Raw genomic sequence first — 26,612 nt, 5'->3', positions numbered from 1 at the left:
TTGGGTCGATGGCACGATGTAAATTCATTAATTAGCTTAGGGCGAAATTGTCATTTTGTTTTAAAATGGGTAAGTGAGAACAAAAATCTCTTACTGGGGTAAGTGAGATAATTTTCCCTCATTTTAGGGCTTTGGGTCAATGACCCATGAACAAAACAATTGCATAGTAAATAGGCGAAGTACATAAAAGGAATAAACAGAAGGCTTAACACGCCTTATGATCCCATAACCTCCACCTGGATCCCACAACCGAAATCCTAGTAAAGTCGGAGCCCGTCAGCATTGTCCATACCCGGACCCAAATCCCCTTAAATGTTGTAGACTTGTAGGCATCATTATGGGTGAGACAGTTGGGTATTAACCATGTGGAGGTATCAATATCATACATCTTAGAGTCCATGAGTCATGACAATGACTCGCTGCTCACCAAACTCGTGACTCTGCAGTGGACAATTCTTTCTTTCTTGCCAGAACCTCTCTGTATTTCCATTCACGTACTTACCACAATAGCAACCTATATAGTCTTCCACAAAATTCCACAGATAGTTCGATACTACTTAGAAAGGCAACAATGGAAGAAAAAGCCAGAAGAGTAGTATAATATATGGTATCACTCGTATAAAGCATAATAACAATCTTGGGAAGAAAGGACCCAAGAGAATGGCAGAGCTATAAGTCTATTTACATTAAGAAAACGATGCTACTTGACTAGTCCAGAGAAGTTATGAAACCGTCCCTTTCGTGACCTGCCAAAAAATTGGAACGTTACAGAGAAATTAATTGAAAATTTGACACCTCTTACCGACATTTGGTTGGGGTCGAAACAGTTCTAAGGTAATAACAAATAGATTTTGTGGTTCAATAAAGTTGATCACAAAAAAAATAATATGGTGACAAATAATAGGCCTAAATTATGTGCATGTGTACAGCGAGCTTGGGATGGATACATGCCATTAAATGAAGCTCATCAACTCCTCATGAAATGAAATTGATGGGGAGCAAAGTGACAGGAGAAGAATTTAATTGAGTAGAGAAAGGTCGCCTCAAAAGACTCCAGCCTTTTTGGACAAGTCCTATTTAACCTGCACTTCTCGATTTCAAGTGCCAATCCATCAGCATTCCTGAGCTCTCTTCGAGCTAGCTTCATCTCTGTTTATCACAGATCTTATACATTCTGCCACTGTCTCTGGGAGTGAGAGAGAGCGAGAGCGAGAGCGAGAGAGAGACAATTATGATGGATTGTAAGAAAGTAGAGTCAAAGGAAGAAGAAACTTCAAGAGATGTAGTAGTAGAGAGAGATGATTACCTGAAAAACAGAAATGAATTGGTCGAGCTGACCAAAACTCCTCTCATGAGAGCATTTGTTGAAGCCCAGGATCCTTCCTCCAAGGTAATAAACATAATCACATATCATAATCTTCTTAATTATACATAATTACTCTATTTTGACTTAATCCTCTATGATCTTTGGGGTCAATGGGGTTCTGAGAAATTGTAATATTGTAAATCAAACTACTAATATAACAATTTTCCTCTAGTGTGATATGATAAGTCATAAACGTGCACATGTGTGTGTATTGGTGTAACTAATAAAAGCTTTGGTTTCTCCTACTTTTAAAGTGAGGTCCTTCCCAGCTCATGAATCTGTGTACTGAAATGATATGCATAATTGCACATTGAGTGTCAGATGCGGTAGTTTCTGAATTCTCTGATACAAGCAGACATTACATACTCTACTTTTGAATTTTGATCGGTTCTTAAAGCAAGCATATACATAGCATGACCCTATTTCTACCAACCCAAATTAATTCTGTGTGAGAGAGGTATATCATGCATTCATGATGCTTATATTACAGTTACAACAACTTCAGATTTCAGAAAATATACACTCTTAGGAATTTTCTGATATGCTCCAACTTAAAGTGTACTTAATTTGCTGTTTCTTTGCTCATACACCTTTAGGTTTATAATAGACGGCTAAAACTAAAAGTCAAGCAAAAACACTGGTAGAAAAACCCAGCAAAGGCATCATGATCCATATTTCTTATGACTTGTCAGGTTCTTAGCAGTTAAGTAGGGGCTTTAAAATTGGACCCAAATGGCCATCTTCAGCATTAATTACATTTACAAAATAAAGTTCTAAGGAGCTGAAATTGTTCAAAACCACCTAACACGAAGTTTTCTTGGTTACAATTCAAAGCCTCTTTTCTTTTTTTTTTATTAAATTTTGAGGTCATTACATACTTCATTAATTTCATTTCTAGCTAATCATCCTCAACGGCAACTAGCTATATAGCACTGTCAAGGTCTCAGTTTTCGTTTTTGTGAGAGAGAGGAAAAAAAAAAAAACCATGGATTCTGATATAATACCCGAGTTGGAGTCCAAGAAAACCATGAAAGATGAAGCAGAAAAAGTGGTACCAAGGGTAAATAGAAACGACGAGATGAAAAGCAGCACTCAAGAAATGGAGGAGATGAGAAGAATTCGTCTTATGAGAGCATTTGTTGAAGCAAAAGATCCTTTCTCCAAGGTGCTAGCTGTATACAAGTTAATGCAAATTCATAGTTAATACAGATAAATCTAGTGAAGATAAATGAAACTAGATCACAGTATATAAGGATCATTTTCAGGTCAACTTTATTGATCTATAATCAATGATGAAAGCTACCTGCTTGTGCTCGTTTCAGCCTGTATCTTTTTCATCTGATTCTATACTTTATAAAGAAAAGCTAAACCTGAACCAAAAACTTGATTAGCACTTTGTTTAATTGTGAATGTGTAATGTAATTTGTGTGCAGGTAGTGGATGATCTGATGTTAAGAAGGTTCCTACGTGCTCGTGATTTAGATGTAGAGCAGGCATCAGCCATGTTCCTGAAGTACTTGAAATGGAGACAAGCTTTTGCTCCTAATGGTTCAATTTCTGCTTCAGAAGTACCAAATCAAATTGCACAGAACAAGCTGTTTCTACAGGGATCAGACAAGAGAGGATGTCCAATAGCAGTTCTGCTAGGTGCTAGACATTTTCAAGTCAAAGGGGGCCTCAAGGAGTTCAAGCGTATGTTTTTACATCTGGCTAAATCTTTCACACGAAACACATATATCCTATGGCTCAAAAGAAATTGACTAGAATTTCTGGCTTGGCTTATCATTCTTACAAATATTTATTATTTTATCATGACAAACAAAAAGAAGCCTTGCTATAACTTTTCAAATCTCTCACTGCAAAAACAATGGATGCTTGTAACTTCTAAACTCGAACTAGGATTGACATTTCCACTCAGACTAGTGTATTTTTGTATGTACAGGTTATGTTGTCTATGCTTTCGACAAGATATGTGCAAGGTAAGTTTTTTATATTGTCGATCAAATGAAACCCAGAGGGATTTATTTTCTTTTTGCTCATACAACAGGGCACACAAGCATTAATATGTAACACAGAAATTTAGTGTTAGATCATGAGGATACAGTACCATAGCCGTAGTCTGTAGATTCATACACAATGTATATTTTATGATGATTTGAACTTGATGTTCAGGATGCCACCAGGACAGGAGAAGTTTATCTTCATCGGTGATCTTGAGGGTTGGGGATATTCAAACAGTGACATCCGAGCATACTTAGGAGCTGTATCCATTTTGCAGGTCTCTGCTCCACTATATTCCATTTCATTTTTCTGTACAACACAGTAAAACAAACAGATTACTCAGATATATAAAAAATCTGGCTAGTATATCAACCAAATACTAAACTGAGAAGTTTAACTTTCTTAAATCATACAGCAAAAAAAAAAAAAAGAAGCAAAATTGAGAAGCAAAAAAAAGAAAGGATGTCGCTCTTATCAGAAATTTAAAAAAATATATCTCCAAAATGCATAACAGTTTTACGGATAACTGCAGGACTACTATCCAGAAAGATTAGGGAAGATGTTCGTTGTCCATGTGCCTTTTGTGTTTATGACAGTTTGGAAAATCATTTGCCCTTTCATTGACAACAAAACTAAGGAGAAGGTAAGTTTCAGAATTTGTACATGTGAAGATGTTGTTAACTTTTTTATGCTGTTTTTCCATGCAATCGTAAGCATCATCAGTATACAGCATTGACACTTCACACTGTTATCAAACTTTAGGCTTATATATTCTTCATCTTGCTTATTTTACTGCAGATAGTATTTGTTGAGAACAAAATGCTAAAATCAACTCTGCTTGAAGAGATTGATGAAAGCCAACTTCCTGAAAAATATGGAGGCAAACTGACATTGGTTCCTATTTAGGATGCGCACACTGATTACCATGCCAAGAGGAAAAAGTAAACAAGTCATGACAAAATCTCATCTGTCTCCATAAATCTTTGTATTGCAAGGATTGACATGATTAAGTATTCAAAATAATGGATAAGACCCCTTACTCATATTATGAATGCATGAACTTTTCCTACATTGTTTACTGGACCATATATATGTATGATTTAAGCTTCAGATATGGAAATAAACATATAAGTATTCAAAATAATGGATCCCCTTACTCATATAGTCATATTATGAATGCATGAACTTTGCCTACATTCCCTTGCTCATAGTCATATTATGAATGCATGAACTTTGCTTACATTGGTTACTGGACCATATATATGTTTAATTTAAGCTTCAGATATGGAAAGAAACATGTAAATGCAAGCAAAAGGTCAAACAATGTTGTTTCAATACTAGCATTAACAAACTATACTTTTGACTGATTATAACAGCACTGATACTTCTCGTGAGCCTCTAAAAACCCAGATTTGGTGTCAGAGGTCTATCATTGCGTGATGGTGCTAAACAGCAATTTGAAGTTTCAAAGTAGTTCACCTCTAGTCAGTTTGCTAGCAGATAACCAAGGTTTAAATCTGGACCCTGAAGGCTCGTTCTCAGCATTACTCTGATGGGGTATGACAAAGTATAGGAATCGAAGAACATTAATCGATATCACATAGGTTTCTTGGTTATCCTTCAAGTGCTTCTATATTTTTACAAAAAGCTCGTACAGAAATCACTTCAATGACAAGTCTTTCTACGTTTGCTTCTGTATTCCACCTCAATTAGAACCAGAATCACATACCAGATATCACAGCTATTGGCTACCAATACTCTCCACAAGAACACATACCACCTTCAAAGTGGTGAAAACGAATCCTATCCCTCACAATGATCACTCTATTGAGTAGTCTTGAAACCATTTTTATCCAGCAATGACAATCATGACAGATCCGAAGGTTTTTTGAGATCCTGATTTCTGTTCCAGGACTTGTTTTTAGGATTCCATAGGCCAACGCCAGCTTTTCACTGTGACAATTCAAATTTCCCTCTTTTTCCTCTTCGGATACATCCATCAAAACCAACTCTGTCACAGGCATAAAGCCCTCCGACTTGGTCCGCTGGATCAATGCTTCCAACACTCTGTATATTGATTTGATTTCGGGGTGTGTCTGATCAGCAGCCCTGAATTGGTGGATCATACCTTCCAACTCAAGCCAACTCTTCCCTTGATTTTTACGAACTCTCTGTTTCTTCATCATTTCTCGCACTCTCTCTGCACTATCCCACCTCTTTATAGAGCAATAAGTATTTGAAAGCAACACATAATCTCCACTCTTGGGACGGGATATATTGGCAATGGCAACTTCTCCAAGTTCTGGATTTTTATGAGTCCTACAGGCACTGAGAAGTGCCCTCCATATAACAACATCCGGCTCCACTTCCATGGCCTTTATAGTTGCATAAGCCTCTTCTAGAAGCCCAGCTCTACCCAAGAGATCAACCATGGCTCCGTAATGCTCAATTTCTGGCTGAATTGAGTACCGACGTGTCATCAAATCAAAGTGCTTGCGACCCTCTTCCACCAAGTTACAATGACCACAAGCTTTCAGAAGGGCAACAAAAGTTATTGAATCAGGTAACACATTATCCATCTCCATCTCTGAGAATATCTCGATTGCATCCAAAGCAAGCCCGTGAATCGCCAATCCATTAATCATCGCATTCCAAACCGAGACATCATTATGCTGGACAGCACCAAAAATCTCTCTAGCAGTCTGCACTCTACCACACTTTGAGTACATGTCTATAAGAGCTGCACTCAGAATAAAATTCAGCTCAATTCTCTTCTTCATCATCAGACAATGCACCCTCTGCGCATTATGCAGCGCTCCAAGCCGGGCGCATGCAGTGATAACAGACGAAAACGAGAACCCATCCGGTTCCAAATCCGAGCTCAACAGCTTCCAGAACAACCCCAATGCCTCCTGAAAACGCTCATTTCGAACACAACCTCCAATGACAGTGTTCCAAGTTACTAAATCCGGGCAAGGGACTTTTCGGAACACCCTCTTGGCAATGTCACATTCCCCATTCCTCATTAGGCTTTCGATAACGAGATTCAAAAAGTTGATACCATTAGCACAATTGAAAATGTGATCGACAAGTTGAGTAGCAAGAGTGACACAACCACAGCGCTTATAAACAGCTAGAAGGGAAGCAAGGAGAGAAGGGTATGTGCCATATCCACGTGTAATGATTCTAGCATGGGTTTGAATTGCAGTTGCGGAATCCAAAGTGAGTTTGCAGGATTTAAGAACATGGTGGAGTGTTTGATGTTCTGAAACAATTGAGAATTGTAAACATTCAGGAAAGAACTAGAAGTAAAACAAAGTGAGGATGCCCAGTTCATAAAAAGAGTGTATGAGCTAAAAGCAAAGTGGGTTCATGGGTTGGCTGACCTCTATCTGTGGCTGCTGGGCCGCCGTTGGAGGTGGTAAAGGGTAGCTTCTTCAGCTGCGGCGTCGTCGAATGGATGACGGCGCGTGAGTCGGCGGAGCGGTTCAGAAGCTTCTTCGCCCCATGTACTCCGCTATGTATCATCCTCGCCATCTATCTAATATATCTATCATCACCTCCGTCCTCCGGGGCCATACCCAGGTTTCTTTTAGCTTTCGATTACAGTGGGTCGGAGTATCCATCACCCGGCCCATTTACTACAGAGTTTTTTTTTTTTCAAAAATGTCTTATTACCTTTGAGAATGAGCACAAATATCTATATACCATATATTATTTTTGGTATCTAGAGAAAAATAATAGAAAGAAGTGTGGTGGGAACTATTAGTGGGATGGGGCGGGGGAGGAAGCTATTTTCTCCCGATTGAATTGAGATGTGAATGGAGATTCTGAGTAATTATTAATAGAGATTGAAGTGAGAACATGAATGAGGAATGAATTCAGAGATGAGGATGAAATTGTAATCCACATCGTCACACCACTTTATTGCAATATGAGTTTATCATATTCAATACGTCCCTTTGTTTTTGTGTCATTTTGAATTTTTAGTTGAATTAGATTTGATTTGTTTAATAATAAGTTGACTTACATAGAGTTGATAAAATTGTATTTTACTGAGTGTTTTAGATTTTAATTGTCTTAACTCTTAAGTGACTAAAAAATGTCTACGTTGATGTTTTTTTTTATCAAGAAAAACTTCATTAATAATGAATTGCTTACAACGAGTTTTAGGCAACATCTCTTACACATAAATGACCACTAGACTTCACACTGGAACTCTAAAATGACTGACTCAATGAGCTAAAAAAGGCCCGGACTCCAAACATGCACTACAACTATATGACAAAGACAACAAACGCAGGAGCAACGCACTTGTGTCAACACTAACTCGCCACCCAGAGTCCACCTGACCAGCTTTTGATCGACCAAGCCAACACTCGTTTTGACCTAAACCCAACCAAAATAATTACCAAACATTCAGACCTGGGACTGAAATAAACTCAACACCGTCGCCACCATATTGTCAACACCGTCAACCCACAACTGCTCCAAAGCGCCATTGCCTCTGACCCAAACCCATATAGGCACAACCCACTAGAAGGCCAATAATGCTCGTCTATGGCACAGCCAGACTTTTTTGCTAACCCAAAACCAGATAGGAACCACCCACCGGAAGGCCGAAACGAAGATTGTCTCTGCCACATCCTGTAGTACACACGACCCAACAGCTAATACCTAACACAACTGGAACGACAGCTAATACCACAAACTAAACCTTGGTCGTGGCATAATACCAACAAAACAAAAACCAAAAAAAAAAAAAAAAGACCAAACCCTAAAATAAAACTGAACCAAAAGTAACCATATAGCCCAGTCCTGGCCCAACAAGAAGGACCAAGCCCGAGTTTTGACCCAGGAGAGAGGACGACCACAGGAAGCCTGCCAAGCCTCGCAACCCTGCCACAGCCTTCGTCGCCAGACGACTCCTTGCGCCACCCCACCGCACTCGCCGGACCGCCGACTTAAACCTACTGCCATTCCCGACGAGCCATGAATAAGCGCCGGCCCAAGCAAACAAACCCAATCCCAGGCCGGATCCATGAGTTCCAACCCATAACAGATTGATCCGATTGGCACAACGCCGTGCCTCCAAGAACACGCCACCACCGGCCAACCTCCGATCGGTATAACAACACGTCACCGCGAGCATATCACCGCCAGACCTCCGAACCCGCGACACCGAACTAGTCCTCCGCTGAAGCCGTCGAGTGGTGAAACTAAGCCTGATAACTGCTGTGATCTCCCCCTCCCCCATTGCACCAACTGCTACCGCGACCCACACAGAGTCAACTAAAGCCCGTCCGATGACGGCGCAAGAGCTCGCCGCCGGACAGGGATGGAACTCGAGAGAGAGAAAAAAGTCTACGTTGATGTTGTGTCTCAATTTAGGTATGTTGTACAATATGTTTATCAGTTTATGTTTAACATGTCATGTCAATATATATTCAATTTTGTGCTATATAATTATTAATCCAAGGCCGTTAACTTTGTATAGGAGCTAGTCATTCAAGTAGGTGTGGTTAGTTAACTGGGTATGTATTATGTAACTTAGTCTGTACTTAATATGTTTTACCCTTTTGTTAACACTTTTGTATTTATTTTGAATCGTTCAACATATAGACTAAATATGATCAACAATGAAGCATTCACTATCAAATCTACTAATTTTTTATACAAATAATTATTAATGCAGATCTAAAATTTGACCGGTCAAATTAGCGAAATAACCTCATAAAATGCACAAATAAGAAATACCTCTATAGAAGGGTCAGGACTCATATTCATCTCACATAAAGAGTATGTGAGGAAATTTTTAAGCTATCTTTGCAATAACCTCGACATTTAATTATCTGTGTGAGATCGTTTTATATTTTTAGTATGAGTAAAATAAACATTATTCGATAACTGTAAATCAAAAATAGACCCGGATAAATAATAAAAGCTGACCAAATTACATCGTTGGACCTCTTCACCATAGAGGAGAAATATATACCACTGATGAGATCGATTCAATTCAACATCTAACTCTGAGGACTCATCGTACATGAAGTACTCGATGCCGATGTTAGATTGGTGTTACTTGTCGCCATAGACAACCATCATGACTACTAACACAGACAAACATTGGGACATAACTAAAATCTCTACCAAGCAACAACTCAGTACGATATTCATCAGTGTCTCCAGAGGCCCAGACTAGACTAATATATACTTACAGGTGTGTGTGTGAGAGAGAGAGAGGACAAGGAAAGAGGACAAGCTACCACTGTTAAACGATTCAATGAAAAAGCCAGTGCTCCTGCCCTGACTGGCTGACTGCCCTGAGCCCCGATGAGTCATCCCCTAACCCAGAACCAGGTACACGACGTGTCGACCTTCCATTGGCCCCTACCTCTCAGAAACTACGTTCTGTTGACCAAATATTAATTTCCCTCCATCTCAAAAGAAGATAAAGTCGAAGTCTCTCAAACCATAGCGCGCCAAATTCCAAATCTCTCTGCAGATCCTCCATCACATCACCTCCTCATCATTCATGGATTGCCCGGCACTTTTTCAGGCCCACCACCCGATCCCATCTCCTCTCCTCCGCCCTCCACGTCAAGGGACACCTGTTATGTCCCCGGACGAGCACATGTAGGCCGCCGCTGCAGGCGATCGTGGCACCGGCAATATCTCAGTTTTCGTCTTTGAAAGTACAGAAAGAGAAACAGCCTTTCAGACTGAGACGACTGACTTCAGTACCCAGCCCCTGCCCATCTGCCATGTTTATGTTGCCAAGGAACAGTAACCATTTACGCTTATTACGAAACTGCCCTTGCATGTTTGTCTTCTTCGAGTAAATTAAAGCGGGACTCAGATTTCAGATTCAGAATATCTACTAAGATATGGGCTCTCTCAGTTTTCAGTGTCCTTCTGTCCTCGAAAAGCAATAAGGTCATTATGATGTATAGTGATGGAAGGGGAAAAGTTACCATCTATTACACCAAACACCAATCTTAGTCCTGAAATTCCATTATGCCAATACTTGCAAATGTTGCAAGCTTTTGGGGAGGTCCAAAGGGAAAGTCTTCTGGGAGTCTTGTTTTGCCCATCATGTTGACTTTGTGTTCTCAGCCCTAGGTAGCCCAATCAACTGTCAATTGTGTTTTACTAAATTGTTACTACAGTAAAAACTGTTTGCGTGATTTAGACCAATCAAATTTGCTGTTTGATCATTTTGTTATAATTAAGTGCATGCAACCCAAAGGAGATTTAGAAGTGCGTGTAAAATCTAGCAAGAAAGTTGGCAATTTCAGAAGTGCACGCTTTGACATGGAGCTAGAAATCAGAAAACCAAACGGAAACTCGCAGTAAAAAAATGAAAATTAACATAACTGGTTAAAAAGCAACATGGGGTCCCGAGACGAGTTGGTTCACATTCTGATTGTGTATGTAATAACTTGGTTTGGTTTGGATCCATCCCCAGTTTGGTTATAGTTCCCTTCTCGGGAACAGTCAACACAGGGGTAATTTGGTAAAGCTGAGATAGTTGCCTTTATAGGACCGGAACAGCTACAGCTGCTCGCCAGCACCGCAAAATAGGGCTTGGACTAAACACAGAGAGAAAAACAAAAGAAAAGGAAGTTAGGGTGAGCTTAGCTTGATGGATCCAGACGCCTTCTCTGCAAGTATGTTCAAGTGGGACCTACGAGGCATGGCGGTTCCGCCGAGCCGGGTTCAGCTCGAGGCGGCGGCAGTATCGCCACAACAAGCGGCTGCTGCGGCCGCAGCCGCGGGTTACTCGGTGCGGGGGCCGAGGGAGGTTGTGGGGCTGGAGGACATGTTCCGGGCGTACGGAGTGAGGTACTACACAGCGGCGAGGATAGCGGACCTCGGGTTCACTGTGAGCACGCTTTTGGACATGAAAGATGAGGAGCTTGACGACATGATGAACAGCGTATCTCAGTTTTTCCGGGTGGAGCTACTCGTCGGTGAGAGGTACGGCATTAAGGCCGCCATCAGAGCCGAGAGGAGACGCCTTGAGGAAGAGGACTCGCGGAGGCGCCACGCTCTCTCCGGCGACGCCAACGCTATGGATGCTCTCTCTCAAGAAGGTTAATTTCCTAGCCATACGTGCATAAATCTGACAGTTTTACCTCCATGAAAGGCTAGACCTAGGAGTTGCACACAAGATTTTACTTTATTAACCGTATCTAATAATATTTTTTTTTTTTTTTTGAGAAAACATTAACCGTCTTATAATCGGATAGCATGTCAGAGATCTGTAACAATAAATATTGTTAGGTTTTGGACATGTAAATAGGTCGAGAATTCTCTTTGTGCACTCAACTTTTTGATGAGCATCTCGATTTAAATCTTGATTATTCAAAAGTAATTAACTGAAATATCGGGAAACGATTTTGAAAAATAGTGAAAGACATTTGATATTCAACTGATCTTTTTAAATGTGTATGTTTAAATCATTTATTTACTTTGAAACAAAGGAAGTGTTGACATATATGTCCATAATTGTGATATTTGGTGCATGGGATGGTTGGACAGGGCTGTCGGAGGAGCCGGTGCAACAAGAGAAGGAGATGGTGGGGAGCGGCGGAGGAGCCGCGTGGGAAGTGGTTACGGCGGCGGAGAAGCGGAAGAAGCTGCGGAGGATTAGGAGAGGAGTAGGAGGAGGGCATAGGAGTAGTAACGAGGGGGTTGATGATGATGAGGAGGAGGAAGAGAATGAGGACGGCATTAATGGTGGAGGAGGGGAGCACCCGAGTAGGGCATTAGCAATGAGGGGTGGTGGGAGAGAGAGACAGAGGGAGCACCCGTTCATCGTAACTGAGGCTGGGGAGGTGGCACGTGGCAAAAAGAACGGACTGGATTACCTCTTTCATCTGTACGAGCAGTGCCATGAGTTTTTGACCCAGGTCCAGAACATTGCCAAGCAGCGCGGTGAAAAATGTCCCACCAAGGTACGTAGTAATTCTACAGTTAACACCACCCATGCATTCTCCTTCTGCTTCTCTACTGTGGTAAAACAGTAGTTAATCATTAAAATCAATAGAAATTAGAGGTAAACAACTATTCACTCAAAAGGGAACTTGGTCATGATGGTCATAATTGTGATTTTGACAAAATTACCGGTGAGTTATTTCACTCAATAGTAGCTGCAGCAGACCCATTTCAGTTCGTACCAATTAACCAGCTGTTCCTCCAGAAGCGTGATATTTGGCTATTTGCTACTGACACCATCCATAAAAGATCACATTCTAGTCTGGTTTTTATTCAATGCGATTTGAACATTATTCGGAAAGAAAAAATGAATATATACAGATGAGTTCATTCGAGTGTGCTATCAATTTCGATCTACAGGTGACAAACCAGGTGTTTAGGTATGCGAAAAAGGAGGGAGCAAACTACATCAATAAGCCAAAAATGCGACACTATGTTCACTGCTATGCGCTGCATTGCCTGGACGAGGAGGGTTCGAATGCGCTGAGGAGAGAGTGCAAACTGCGAGGTGAGAACATTGGGACGTGGAGGCAGGCGTGTTACAGGCCTGTTGTGGAAATAGCTGCAGGCCAAGGCTGGGACATTGATGCCATTTTCAGTGCACATCCTCAGCTATCTGTTTGGTATGTTCCTACCAAACTTCGGCAGCTTTGTCACGCTGAGCGCAACAATGCCACTGCCTCTAGCTCCGCCTCAGGTGGTAGTGGTACTGCTGATCACCTGCCTTACTGAAAGAGAGATGAAGAGGGAGAGAGTTTGAGGAAATTAACCCGTGAATTTTATTTGTAACTGTAAGCTAGAACAAGTGGACTAGCATATGGATGTTTAGGGTCTATAAAGTACTTTCCCTTCTTATCCTCAGAAATAACCTTCGATTACTAAGCTACCATAATCGTAATCTTTTTGCATAATTTTATGCGTTTCTCCTACTTTGGTCATTCGACGAAGACTCTTGTGTTAACAAAGTTAACATGCATGCATGTTTTACTTCGATTGAAGAAACTCGATCCATAGGAGTTTACTATAAAAACTTTAGATGCAATGTAATGTGCTAAGACTACATAAAAACAAGTATGTGCATGTATACGCATTTGAACAAAAATTGGTCATTTGCCAATGAGAGTTGGTTCAGTTGGCAAGGGCAGATTTGAGGTGTAAACCCACACAAGTTCGATCTCCGCTACCAACAATCTCTCATTTGGTGGACAATCTAGAAAATGTCCTACATAATTCTATACCAATGAGCTGGGACTGGGATACTAGCCAGTTTCGTAAGTCCTGTTGGATTGAGGTTGTAGGTTTGTCCTGGCCCTGGTAGTGTAGGGAAGCCTCTCTCTTACCTAACTTTTATTATCCAAAAAAAAAAAGATATCCAATAAGCTATCCAATGATTTTGTTAGAGTATACTCGATCTTGTTACACCTAATTAGCTACCCATTTATACAATATTCTTTGACCATCAAGTTTTTTCACCAACTTGTTAATACTAAGTTACTGAAAAACATGGTATGATAATATTTTTATTTTAGACATTTTCTCGTAAATACCATTACTGTTATTGACATAACGAGCTTCATATAAGACACAACAAATAACAATTTTAAATAGTTAATAAAACATGGTTTGAAGCATCATTACCTTAACTTTAGCTTGGAAGGTAGAATCATTATCAAGAAATAGAGAAGCTTTGGATCCATTATCTTCTAGTAAAAAGAATTCCGGCTTTCTATCACATCGTTCCGGATTTTAATCTTGACCAATTTGGTTTGGGTCATAGGAATTGTTTTGGGCTTTTGAACCGGTAGGCCTGTCTTGTCTGAGCTACATTTACAAGCGAACCAATACACGATTACACGGTGACGTACTTCTCGCTCATTTCAAACATAGTAAAACGACTGCCGTTTCGTAGAAACCCAAATTTAGATGAAAACCGTTGCTTCAATTCGAAAGCTTTTAGAAATTCACTAGTGTGTGATGAAACTCCCGCCAGAAAATGGGGAGCCATCGGAGAACATCTGAGACGTCGTCAAGGGCGGAGCTCCGGTCAAAGCTCACAAGAGTCGTACGAGGCCACGAACAAATGAAGACCGCTTTCCACCAACTGAAATCTCAGATCCAAATCGGCCTTCTCCAGGTACCTAATTCCTCTTTTACTCTCTTCGATTTTGTACCAATTCAAATTGTAATTACTGGAAGTAATTGTAAACTGTTATTCCTGTAAATCATGGAGGCCGAAGACGTCTTCGCGTCTCTGGCAATTCCGTTGATGAAGCTCTTAGGTCTCAAGACGGTGGAGATGGCGACGGAGGGCCGATTCACCTCCTTCATCATCCAAACAGATTCCGATTTGAGTTCTCAGTATCAGGTTTTGATTTACGAGCAATTATCTAGGTTTTCGTTTCAATTTTCCTGATTAATATTTTTCTTAATATATAATATTTGTTCGTAGAATTTCGGAGCCGGATCTGGACCGTCGGGTCGGTCAGATCAGAACCGTCAGTGTGCGAAGATAGAGATCTACGCCGCCAAAGCGGCGGTGGCCGGCGATTTGGTAATCGAGAAGCAAAAAGATCAGCTGATTCAACTGGTTCGGATCCTGAAGCAAATCGAGTCCCAAGTCAACAATCGGCAGAGCCACATGGTCGAAACCCTAGCCAATCGCCGCCATTCCCTTCGCAAATTCTTCCAGAGAGCGATCGCCTACTTATCCACCGTTGACCGCGTTGACCAACGGGGGTTCCAGGTGGCGGTGCTGAACCTCCTCCGGGAAATTTTCAACGAAGTGAGTGCGGTTTTGGGGTCCGTGGAGGCTGACGTGGAGGACCTGGTGGAGAATTTGGCTGAGAAAATGTGTGAGCCAATGGTGGAATACGTGGAGGGGGTTAAGGCTGATTTGAGAAATGGGACTTGCTTGGGCCTAGTGGGCTTGGTGAAGGAGATGGCCAGGGCGGCGGGGGATTCGAGGGCGGAGCTGGAGGCGGCGAGGAATAAGGCCACGGTGGCAGAAGAGAGCAGAGCTGAGGCTATGAGGAGGCTCAGGGAATCAGAAGAATATGTGAGGAAATTGAAGGAATGCTTCAAGTTCTTGCCAGAGCCTAGTAAAGCATCCACCAAAGTAACCAAAGCCTGTGCTTTACATAAGGTATCCTTCTAATTTCATCCACAATTTTACTTGATGCAAATATGAAGTTGTGAACAATTCACAAAAGATATAACTTGGTTACATAGTGAATGAAAATTAATTGCTTCATTGCTCTGATCGAGTCACTTAACTTGGTATTTACATTGTGCTTGCAATGAAGAAATGCTTGAAGTGCTTGCCAGAGCTTGAAGTTACGAAGTCTAATTGGATCACTGACTATATTCTTGCTATAACAATTCCTAGAAAACAACACTAATATAGTCCAAAATTCCGAACAGCAACATTCAATTTGGATATCAATTGCTCTAATTGTAATGTTCATACATGATTCAATCCACATTACAAAATGTCAGCTTATTTGGTGAACTTCTTGATGAAAGTCAAGGTTTTTCCTCATCTTGATTGAGTAATCTACTTCATTTAGACAGGTCCCTTATCTCTAATTTTGATCAAGACTATCAAAAGTCAAAACAGTGTCTTATACTCAAGATCAACTTTGAGTATTATACTTTCTGAAAGTTGATACTACCATGTGTCTTGTTTTCCTCTATCTGAAGATTTTAGGCATGGAGAAAGATCAAGCCCACGATGAGAAGCTGTTATGGGAGCTATTGGAAAAGAAGAGAAAGTATCAAACTCCAGAGAGTCCACTTGGACCCAGAGAGCTGCTTCCCCTTCATCAGTCCAAGCGCCAAAAGGCAACACGTGTAAAGCCACAAGTTGGTAGCAGCGCGTATTCACAGCGTTCAAGAACCCCACGTTTGGTGGCTGCTCGGATACCCTTGGGCTCATCCCCTTCAGTGACAATTCAGTAAGCTGTCCCGCTCTAGCTAGTCTTCCCCCAAATGCAAGCCTAATAAAAGGTCTTGATTCGCTGCTGATTCCAGTCACTACTGGTAAGTGGTAAACCATCACTTGTATGTTTTGTGCTTGTGGGCTGCTACTTTTGTCTTTTTAGACCTTAGAGTAGGAAGCTCTAAGGAGGGAACATGATGATAGGAACGAAAATTCTTCAGTACACGGAGGGTGAATGTGCACGGCGTATGTGGTGAAATTGAGAGTTTGGTGCTAGTTTAGATAGCTTGCATCAAGAAATTGAGAGTTGAACATCCAACATGTATATTGTTTTATAATATCCACCATTGATGATGATGAAGGCCCAGTGCGCACCCGTGCCAAAGTAATTATATATGTCCCTGGGTTCTATACAAAATAGAACTAGTTGATCGTTGCTTTCTGAGAAAGAACTTAGTCGCACTCACGCGCGTGTGCAATTTTCAACATTTGATGACCGTCGATCACATTGTCGATCCCATTTTCTGTTGAAAATCATTCCCTCGCGTGAGAGCGACTAAACGGACTGCAACATTTTTGATAATGGCAATGTGGAGTAAAACCCAATGCTGCCAACATTATTATAGTCTTCCTTTCTTAAGAGAAAAGCTTTGTCTAATGCAGATTATGGTTGTTGGTTTCCTTTAGTACCCAAATTTGTACTGGCTTGTTTTGAACAGATGCATTCTCAGGCTCAGCCACTCTTTTCCCACTGCTCATGGTGCAAGACTTATAAAAACCTATTTTTGATACAAATATAAGCAAACCAGTCCCGTGTTTTATTACCTGGGTCCTGGTCTCCCGGATTTCTTCGATTTGGAACACGTGTCATATCAGAGGGTGGAGGGGAAGCCATCTGTGGTGTGGGAGCCATTGTCAAAAGTGGTTTTTATTAATTTCGGCCGTCTTTTCCATCAATCATAATTGGTAAATCCAGTCATAAACCAGCAGGCTGTGTGTTTCACGATGTCGTCAGTCGTTTTCTAGACTTTTAAATTTACCAGTTGGCAAGGGAAAAGAAACTGTTCTCGTTGACAGTATTATGGGCAGATCATCTATCACTTGGTGCATATATCTTTTGATTAGAGATACCAAGCAACTGGCTTCTCAATTTCGTTCTATAGTTTTCAGACATATATTTAGAGAATTTAATTTTGTAGAGTTAACATCTTTTGTCTAGAACCCTCAGAATTCTATGGTCTGGTTTTCGTATATTCCTCTTTCTATGTCCCCAATGTTCAATTTGAATCAGTTGAGAGACAACACTTTGATTTTTCCTTGTAACTTTTTTCTGTCAATAAAAAAAGAAAAGAAATTATATATTTTTATTTACGTAAATACCCATTCTAATTGTTACACTGTTATTTGAAAAAAAATTCCGGCTTCTATCCAATCAAAACAGGTAAATCTGCTTATTGACCAAAATGAAAAATAAAAAATCATATAGAAAGAAGAAGGAAAAAAAAAAATTCTGACAAAGACTCAATGTCAATTAGGGGTTTTGATCATTTCAAAGTACCATTTTTCTTAAGACATTAAATGTGGAGTTGTAGACTTTGTGTGTTGTTAGATATTTAATTAAGAGAAAAGTCCATCTGCCGTCCCCAAACTATTCTGCCAAGGTCAATTTAATACCCGAACTCTCAAAAGTATCAATGTGATACCCAAAGACCTAAATTGGCATCAACGTGATACTTCCGTCCAAAATTTCTGACTGCGTCGTTTGTTTGCTGACGTGGCAAGCACATGGGTAAAAAAAAGAAGGGCAAAATCGACTTTTTACTCTTTTTTTGTTAATTTTCATTTTTTTTATATAGAAAATTTCAGCTACCGTTCCCTAACTATGGTGCCAAGGCTAATTTGATACCCGAACTCTCAAAAGTATCAATGTGATACCCAAAGACGTATTTTGACATCAACGTGATACTTCCGTCAAAAATCTCTAACGGCGCTATCTGTTTACTGACGTGGCAAGCACGTGGGCCCTTTAAAAAGTGAAATGACCAATTTACCCTTCGTTTTTTTGTTAATTTTTTTTTTCTTTTCATTTATTTTTCTTCTTCTTGTTCTTGTTCTTCTAGGATATTGTTCTAGCCAAACCGCCGCAAGCTCCGCTCCTTCTCCTCCACCCAAGAATCAAAGAAAAATGGCTTGTGCTTCTTCTTCAACCTCAGTCCTCTTCTTCTTCTCTCGCCTCCTCCTCTCTTTCATCTCTTTGCCCTCCGCCCAAACCATCATCAACACTGCCATCATCCTCTCCAATTCCTGCTACAAATTCATGTTCTTCGCACTCAACTCCCAGCGGACGAACCCAAAACCAAAGTTGAATGACACGATTAACAAAAAAAAAAAAAAATCAAATCTTTTTGCACCCAGAAAACTGCTCTGGGCACCCAGAGACGCCCATGTCTTCTTCTCCGCCAAAACCGATTTCCTTCTTCTCCGCCCAGCAACTTTCCTCTTTCGGGACAACCAACTGGGAAACTGGTTCGCTGCACACAAAATTCTGGTGAACCTTAGCTCCACCAACCATCTTCTTTCTTCGCAAAGACCGTCACCCATTCACTAATAGAACCTCCGTTCATCAAACGCCCTCCTCCACCGCCACAACCTCAGTGTCATCTTCCTCCATCGCCACTGTCATGTCAGTAACAACAGATATCAGATACTCCGATCAAAATCACAATCACAAGGTCAAAGCAACATATAACTATGAATTCATGTATACAAGAACTAAAAACAAACGCAGCATAAACCAAAAAAGCAAAACCAACCCAGATAGCATTTGAGCATAATTAGATCAAGAAAAAGACTTGGCAGCTGGTACTTGGTACCTTTGGCTTCTCCCACATACTGTTAATTGCTCGATTTGGGTAAATGGGTCATTTCACCTTTTTTTTTGGACCCACGTGCTTGCCACTTCAACAATACAAACGGCGCCGTCAGAAATTTTAGACGAAAGTATCACGTTGATGCCAATTTAGGTCTTTTGGTATCATATTGATACTTTTGAGAGTTCGGGTATCAAATTGGCATTGGCAGAATAGTTTAGGAACGATAGCTGAATTTTTCTCCAAAAAAAAGAAGGGTAAATGGGTCATTTCACTTTTTTTTTTTTGACCCACGTGCTTGCCACGTCAGCAAACAAACGGCGCCGTAAAAATTTTTGGACGGAAGTATAACGTTGATGCTAATTTAGGTCTTTGGGTATCACATTGATACTTTTGAGAGTTCGGGTATCAAATTGACCTTGGCAGACTGAATTTTTCTCTTTAATTAATAGTGTGCATATCTTTCAATGACATTATACATATATTTAGTGTTTTATATGAATCGATAGATATGGAGATAGAATCTAATGAATAGATATTTATTGTCGGAGGAGGCTAGGTTAGCCAAAAAATGATTATAGACTTTGTTCGGTACCTTGTATTAACTAAGTATTCTTTTAGCTTTGACCATACCTAACGTCCTAAGCATGCATTATTTTTCTTTTTGCTAGATTGAGAGTTAAGTTTTCAACAAAAGCAGCGGCAATGTTGCATAATTAAGAAAACAATGATAATCGTGGCTAATTGTCAATACAATTTCTAATAATTTTATTTTTTTTACAAAACTTATTATGAAATTCACCCAAAAAATATCCATAAGGAAAATGGAAATTTTGTTTGGACCAATCCTTCTTGTTTTTTTTTTGGGTACAATAAAGAAAATAGAAATTAGGCGCGCGAGGGCGCGAGTGCTTTCGCACCAAAAATTCTGTTGGACTTTGACGACGGGAACCAATCAGTTTCTGGGCCTACACAGACTACATGTACACCACTCCCCATAAGATTAATTAACGATATTTCAAAACCACACCTCCGATTTCTTTTTAAAAAACCCGCCGTGTTCAGACCATTTTTCCCAATCAACCAACCCACACTCTCCCCTTCTCTCTCTCTCTCTCTCTCTCTCTCTCTCTCTCTCTCACTCTTTCTCTCCGTCTTTGACTCGCATTGTCTTCGCCCGGCGCATTTTAGCCTCCCCCCCCTATCTTACGCCGCCCCATGGCGCACGTTAGCCAGCTTCCTTGCGACGGAGACGGCGTCTGCATGCTCTGCAAAACGACGCCGTCGCACGAGGACCAGCTCACCTGCAGGACCTGCGTCACCCCGTGGCACGTCAGCTGCCTCTCGTCCCGTCCCGAATCGCTGGCTTCCACTCTCCAGTGGGAGTGCCCAGACTGTTCCTCGCTCTCCGGCGACACGCCGGCCGTGAAATCGGCCGTCTCCGGCGAGCTGATCGCCGCGATCCGGGCGATCGAGGCCGATGCGGCGCTGACGGAGCAGCAGAAGGCGAGTAAGCGACAGGAGCTGATGAGCGGGAAGGCTCTGCCGGAGGAAGAAGAAGGCGCCGGCAGGAAGGGAGTAAACGACGGCGTTTTGGATGGGATTTTCAATTGCTCGTTCTGTATGCAACTACCGGAGAGACCTGTTACGGTTCGTAATGCTTCATTAATTTAATTTAATTTGATTTAATGGAATACTTCTTTTTTCTGGTAATGATTTAATGAAAATTAATTCGAGTTGGTGAGGTTGGATGAATGATAGGGACTAGTGTTGGTCCAATTCGTGTTAGGTTCAACTGCTTTCATTTCAACGATGCTTGGTTTCACTTTTTCTTTCTTTCTTTCTTTTTTTGTTTTTTTTTTTTTCCAATTTTATTTTGTTTATATTCAATTTACCTTGAATTTTTTGACTTTGATTTATACAAAATTGTATGATCTTTTTAGTTTCCGGAACATGCATTGTTGGGTTCCTTAAGATGAGTCCAAATATGGAAATGATCTGTTAATTTTATTACAATGACCCTATATTCTTGTTCAGCTTTTGTTGCTTCTATACTTTTATATGAAAATGCTAGGAGGTTGGATTGTAATGCACTGTTTGTGTTGCTTTTCTTTGCTTTTGGTTCCCTCTTTTCCTGCATTTGGGGCCATGTGGTCCTATGCACTTACTTTTTTCCTCCTTTGATGACTATGCACCCTGATTAATATTAGTTCATCTATTTCGTTTCTTTGTTTGGCAATTTGAGTGTTTTTAAAAGCTTCATCATTTCCTTTACTATGTACCATCTAAGGAAAAAGGCGTTTTTGCTGACACTGGAAGCTTTGTACAACCTTTTGATCCAATATGTAGGTTGGTATTCTTCTTGGTCCACATGGTTGTGGGCACAGTAATCTACAAGGGTGATTTTATATGTGAGTTTGTGATTGATGAATGGTATGAATTGACAAAATGGCTTGTAGAATTTAGATATTTTGAATGAATGATACGATTGATGTTATTGTTTTCTGGATTTTAGCTACTTTGCATTTCATACTTCTTGTCTTTGCCTATGAAACGTGGGATCAGAATTAGTAGATTGCTGTACAGTCATAGATAGGACAATAAGATTTTGTTCCATTCTTTTGATTTCAGACACCATGTGGCCACAATTTCTGCTTGAAGTGCTTCCAGAAATGGGTTGGACAAGGGAAGCGTACTTGTGCAAAGTGCCGCCATGCCATTCCTTCCAAAATGGCAAGTCAACCCCGCATCAATTCTTCACTTGTAGTTGCCATACGTATGGCTAAGATGTCAAAATCATATGTTACTGAGGGGCCTGCTAAGGTATACCACTTTGTCCGAAACCAAGACAGACCTGACAAAGCTTTCACTACCGAGCGGGCGCAGAAAACTGGGAAATCAAATGCTGCAAGTGGCAAGATATTTGTCACAATTCCAGCTGATCATTTTGGACCTATACCTGCTGAATATGATCCTGAGAGAAACCAAGGTGTGCTGGTAGGGGAATGCTGGGAGGATAGGCTTGAATGTCGACAGTGGGGTGCACACTTTCCCCATGTTGCTGGTATAGCTGGACAGTCTAACCATGGTGCACAGTCAGTTGTGCTTTCAGGAGGGTACCTTGATGATGAGGATCATGGAGAGTGGTTCTTATACACAGGAAGGTTTGCCATCAAATGCACTATTTCCTTTGTGCCTTTTATTCCATTCCATTCCTCATGAAGCATCTCATATTGTTATGTACTTATTTATTTTTATTGGTTTTTCTTATTTAGTTTTGCTCCCTTGTTTACATGGATCTGCATGGCAGTGGTGGAAGGGATTTGAGTGGGAATAAGCGAACAAACAAGGATCAGTCATTTGACCAGACATTTGAGAAATATAACAAGGCTCTCCAAGTTAGTTGCCTGAAAGGGTATCCTGTACGGGTGGTAAGGTAAGTACTACTGTTCGAACCTCGTCCTTCTTTTTTGCTCGTCTCCGTTTCTCCATATGTTGCCTTCTTAGCGTAATATTATAATCCCATCTTATTGAACCTTGCTGTCTTTTGTTATAGAAAGTTGCAAATAAGTCTAACGCCGTGTTTGATGTTCCTTTTTGGTTGCCTTAGTTTACACTATTGCAATCTACATTCCAGTTTCTAATCCAATGTTATCAAGATTTGATTCGAGACAATCTTCACTTTGTATTGGAGATAGTTTGACTGATTATTTTTGTATTGGGTAGTTTGGCATGCCTAGAATTTCCCAAAAAAAAAAAAAAAAAAAAAGGTGGTTGCTGGGACGGGACAAGTTATCAACTATATATGTGGTTGTGTGTTGCTGTCAATTTTTGCGTGATCTGTCCAGTATATTGGTATCCAAGTATAATAAGCTTAAAACAGCTTTATTTGAGTTCTTCTGCATTCAAATAGATGTTTTGAATTTGAATATCTTCCTTTCATTAGATCGCACAAGGAGAAGCGCTCCTCATATGCCCCTGAGAAAGGGTTGCGGTATGATGGAGTCTATAGAATTGAAAAATGTTGGACAAAGGTGGGAATCCAGGTAAATATTTGCTATCCTATATTTTGGAAGGGGCTAGATGGGTTTTCTTAGTATGCTTTATAGATTTACTGATTACGTTTTTGCTTAATTAGGGGTTTAAGGTCTGCCGGTATCTTTTTGTTAGATGTGACAATGAACCTGCACCATGGACGAGGTTTGTTTTAGGCTCTTAGCTTCTCTTCTACACTCCTTCTCTAATAGAACTTCGGTTTGATCTTTCGAACTTGAACTGCAGTGATGAACATGGGGACCGGCCTAGACCTTTACCTCCAATACCTGAGCTGAAGAAAGCTACAAGTATAATAGAGAGGAAGTCAAGTCCATCGTGGGACTTTGAGGTAAGCTATTCCTTTATTTTACTCGTTGGGGTTCGCTGCGTAGACCTAACAAACAAATGTTGATTTTAAGTTAGTGAGCTCTCATATTTCTTAATTGTGATCTCTTTAATTATATTATTAGGAGAAAGATGGCTGCTGGAAGTGGAAAAAGTCACCACCTATCAGTAAAAAAACCGTTCAGACATTAGATTCTGCTGATCGAAAGAGGTCAAGAAAAGGAAAGAGGAAGGCAAAAAATATTACTGTCCGAGAGAGGCTCTTAAGAGGTCTCTGTCTCTCTGTCTCTCTCTCTCCTCCTCCCCTCTCTCTGTTCTATTTAATGAAGTGAATTTAGACTCGATCACTAGGTTATAGGATTAATATAATTTAATCTGGTGCTACATTGTATGATGACTAACATGTTTATTGGTGTGTAACATTACACTTCCTCCTAACATGGTTATATCTTCATCTGCAGAATTCAGCTGCCTTGTTTGCGGGGAGGTCATGACATTACCAATGACCACACCTTGTGCTCATAACTTTTGCAAATCCTGTTTGGAAGGCGCTTTTGCAGGAAAGAGCTTGGTGAGAGAAAGAAACAGAGGGGGAAGAACCCTTCGAACCCAAAAGAATATAATGAGCTGCCCTTCTTGTCCTACTGATATCTCTGATTTTCTTCAAGATCCTCAGGTTTGTCACTTGTGCATTTCCTTTCATTTTATCTAAAAGATAATGTTACTGTTCCTTCATTTTATCTGATTTGTATGGAGATATGTAATCTACTAGCCCTGGTCTTCCACTGTTGTCTTCTTGGAAATCAGAAAAACATTACCTAATGGAAATATAAGAAAAGTTTTGATTCAAATGATCCCTATGAACAGATGCAAATGAGTATTACACTAGCTTCTGGAATTGAACTTTACAGGTGAATAGAGAGTTAATGGATGCGATTGAGTCACTTAAGTCACAGAATGAAGAGGAAGAGAATGAGGATTCAGTTGAAGAAATGAGTGAAGATGTGGATAATTCTGACAACGAAATTAGCACTGAAATGGTTGAAGAAGCAGGTGTGAAAGAATGTGCTGAGGGTTCTCCAACAAACTGCAATCCCGAAAGGAGTCCCAAACGACAGAAAGTTGATGCTGGTGAAGGCTCACCAAAAACCAATGATGAGGAGGTAAATTGCATTCCTGTCGCCCAGACTAATGGCAAAGGCTCACCGGAAACCGATACTGAAGAGGTAAATGAAACTCCTGTCGCCCATACTAATGGCAAGGGCTCACCGGCTCCAGTTGCAAAATGTGGCAAGCAAGATGCTGATCCGGTTGGCGTTGCAGCAAATACTAGGAGGAGGAAGGCTGAAGTAGTGGGTAAAGATAATGGTTCCCCATCAAGTCCTCTGCTTGTGCAATCTGATTTTGAATGATGGAATTGTATTGCTCAAGGACTTCTGTGAACCTGAGGGCCTTTTGGTACATGAAAGTGTAATGCAGGAAAAATGGCTAGCCTTTATGTGATTGTAGTCATTGTTTGTTTCATTCACAAGTTAATCAAGTTGTTTCATCATTTCTGATTGCTATGTCATTGAATCGCTATTTTGACTGATTTTAGAGTTGAGGATGCTGAAACAAAACATGCGTTAGAAGTGAGAGATTGAAATGGAACATGCAAGGAATAGATTCTTATCGTTCATGTCACCCTCCTTCTCTACTTTCCCAGTTTTCTTATGAACATTATATTATTCTCATAAAGAACCAGTTACCTAGTCAGCAGGTCTACATTCGACATTTTTGTTATTTTCGGGGAAAAATTGAAACTTATATATGGTTGAGGGTGTAAAATGTAAATTGCAATTATTTCAATTTCTGATTTATGATATATATTTTTTTGGAGATAAAAAGGGGAATAATATTTGAATTGGAAAAAAATCATCCCAAGAATGGAATATGAAGCATGATATTATATAATATTGGGAGAATGAAGCATGATATAAAATTTAATTATCGAGGATCCAGATTCCAGAGGAAGCCAAGATTTTTGGATAGGCCGCCTATATTGGGTCAACGTGCGGAGCCGTACGTAACCTAAAAAGCACATATAAAAAGCCTCCTCTCAGGATATTTGGGTCTCCTCTCTTTTTCTTCCTTCCCTTGTAACTTGTCTCTTGGCTTCTCCTCTGGCTTTGTCTATGGCTTAGAGCCTTAGACTGATGACAAGTTATGAAGGATGGAGGGATTGTGAGATCTGTTCTTCCTATTTTGTTATGGCATTTGGTGTTGGGTTAGAAACCCGTTGATGGGTTTAGGGTTAATCTGAATCTCTCGGTTTCTTCTGTCTTTTCTTATTCTTGTCTTTTGTTAGGGTAAGACAAGACAAAAGAAAACCAGATTTGATTTTCTGGAATGTGGGAAAAGGCTGATCACTGCCGTCTCTGGGTTTCTGAAAGACAATTTTTGGAACTGGGCCCAGTTGCTATGGCCCAGGATCATGCCCAGGCCCAAGTTTTGAGTTTTCCGGCTACAAGGAAAAAAGGACTATTTAAAGCTCTGCGAGTTACTAAATCGGTCCCATTTCTTCGCTTGAGGTTCAAGCTTCGATGGGAAGTTCATTCTCGTCGAGCGGAGAGTTCCAGAGGAGAAGTCGAGCGAAGCTGAGAAGTTCCATTTCGAGTGATCTCAGACAATGGAGGTAATGTCGGACTCTGTTTCTATGTTCATCATCATCGATTTGAACTTTGATTAGCTGAATCTCCTCTTTGATTTTTGGAACTCCGAGGTTTTTTTGTTGGTTCTGATTGTTTAGTATCCTCAAATATCTCAATAATTTGATTGAATGTAATACAATTTGCAATTATCATATAAGTATATATTTCATAGTACTAGATTATTTGTGTTAATGAAATTTAGAAATGAATATTTGAGTACATATATACAAAAGCCATGAGTTGTTTGTGTAAAAATAATGAACAATAAGTTCGTGATAACCATGAAAATACAAAAGCTGTGACTTAATTCATAGTTACAAGCTTGACTTATATCTTTATGTTCATGGCTTATAATAGCCTTCGCAAGC

At 40.3% G+C, this 26,612-nt stretch overlaps 5 protein-coding genes and 1 long non-coding RNA gene across 7 annotated transcripts; 4 read left to right on the top strand and 2 right to left on the bottom strand.

Moving 5' to 3' along the window:
* The first annotated feature begins 999 nt into the window (after window positions 1–999).
* LOC133742387 (uncharacterized) lies at window positions 1,000–4,527 on the top strand. 2 transcript variants are annotated; one of them, XM_062170045.1, is made up of 7 exons: window positions 1,259–1,390; window positions 2,265–2,531; window positions 2,800–3,058; window positions 3,309–3,345; window positions 3,539–3,644; window positions 3,900–4,010; window positions 4,166–4,527. In XM_062170045.1, the coding sequence occupies exons 2-7, from the start codon at window positions 2,352–2,354 to the stop codon at window positions 4,271–4,273; spliced, it is 801 nt and encodes a 266-aa protein (XP_062026029.1). In that variant the 5' UTR covers window positions 1,259–1,390; window positions 2,265–2,351; the 3' UTR covers window positions 4,274–4,527. The 2 variants fall into 2 exon arrangements, with proteins under 2 accessions (XP_062026030.1, XP_062026029.1); XM_062170046.1 differs by lacking the exon at window positions 2,265–2,531 and having other exon boundaries at window positions 1,000–1,390.
* Window positions 2,337–2,808, bottom strand: LOC133742388 (uncharacterized). Its single transcript, XR_009862537.1, has 2 exons — window positions 2,670–2,808; window positions 2,337–2,538 (listed from the first exon to the last, which is right to left on the bottom strand). It is a non-coding gene; the product is annotated as an uncharacterized LOC133742388 (long non-coding RNA).
* Window positions 4,528–4,846: 319 nt separating the features above from the next.
* On the bottom strand, window positions 4,847–7,153 carry LOC133742386 (pentatricopeptide repeat-containing protein At5g50990). The gene is made up of 2 exons (XM_062170044.1): window positions 6,754–7,153; window positions 4,847–6,632 (listed from the first exon to the last, which is right to left on the bottom strand). Exons 1-2 carry the CDS (start codon window positions 6,902–6,904, stop codon window positions 5,116–5,118), a joined length of 1,668 nt encoding a protein of 555 aa, XP_062026028.1. The 5' UTR covers window positions 6,905–7,153; the 3' UTR covers window positions 4,847–5,115.
* A 3,753-nt stretch (window positions 7,154–10,906) lies between these two features.
* On the top strand, window positions 10,907–13,275 carry LOC133746010 (floricaula/leafy homolog). Its single transcript, XM_062174170.1, has 3 exons — window positions 10,907–11,463; window positions 11,912–12,327; window positions 12,728–13,275. The coding sequence occupies exons 1-3, from the start codon at window positions 11,013–11,015 to the stop codon at window positions 13,097–13,099; spliced, it is 1,239 nt and encodes a 412-aa protein (XP_062030154.1). The 5' UTR covers window positions 10,907–11,012; the 3' UTR covers window positions 13,100–13,275.
* A 983-nt stretch (window positions 13,276–14,258) lies between these two features.
* On the top strand, window positions 14,259–17,539 carry LOC133745595 (uncharacterized). The gene is made up of 4 exons (XM_062173692.1): window positions 14,259–14,501; window positions 14,598–14,732; window positions 14,817–15,509; window positions 16,067–17,539. The coding sequence occupies exons 1-4, from the start codon at window positions 14,361–14,363 to the stop codon at window positions 16,322–16,324; spliced, it is 1,227 nt and encodes a 408-aa protein (XP_062029676.1). The 5' UTR covers window positions 14,259–14,360; the 3' UTR covers window positions 16,325–17,539.
* A 2,722-nt stretch (window positions 17,540–20,261) lies between these two features.
* LOC133744088 (E3 ubiquitin-protein ligase ORTHRUS 2-like) lies at window positions 20,262–25,106 on the top strand. Its single transcript, XM_062172219.1, has 9 exons — window positions 20,262–20,824; window positions 21,806–22,338; window positions 22,485–22,610; window positions 23,121–23,220; window positions 23,313–23,374; window positions 23,456–23,558; window positions 23,680–23,824; window positions 24,016–24,230; window positions 24,466–25,106. The coding sequence occupies exons 1-9, from the start codon at window positions 20,393–20,395 to the stop codon at window positions 24,964–24,966; spliced, it is 2,217 nt and encodes a 738-aa protein (XP_062028203.1). The 5' UTR covers window positions 20,262–20,392; the 3' UTR covers window positions 24,967–25,106.
* The last annotated feature ends 1,506 nt before the right edge of the window (window positions 25,107–26,612 follow it).

This window comes from Rosa rugosa, chromosome 4 (genome assembly GCF_958449725.1).
Source record: "Rosa rugosa chromosome 4, drRosRugo1.1, whole genome shotgun sequence".
Taxonomy (NCBI): domain Eukaryota; kingdom Viridiplantae; phylum Streptophyta; class Magnoliopsida; order Rosales; family Rosaceae; genus Rosa; species Rosa rugosa.
The sequence above is the reverse complement of the archived record's forward strand: the minus strand, read 5'-3'. Positions and strand labels throughout refer to the sequence as shown.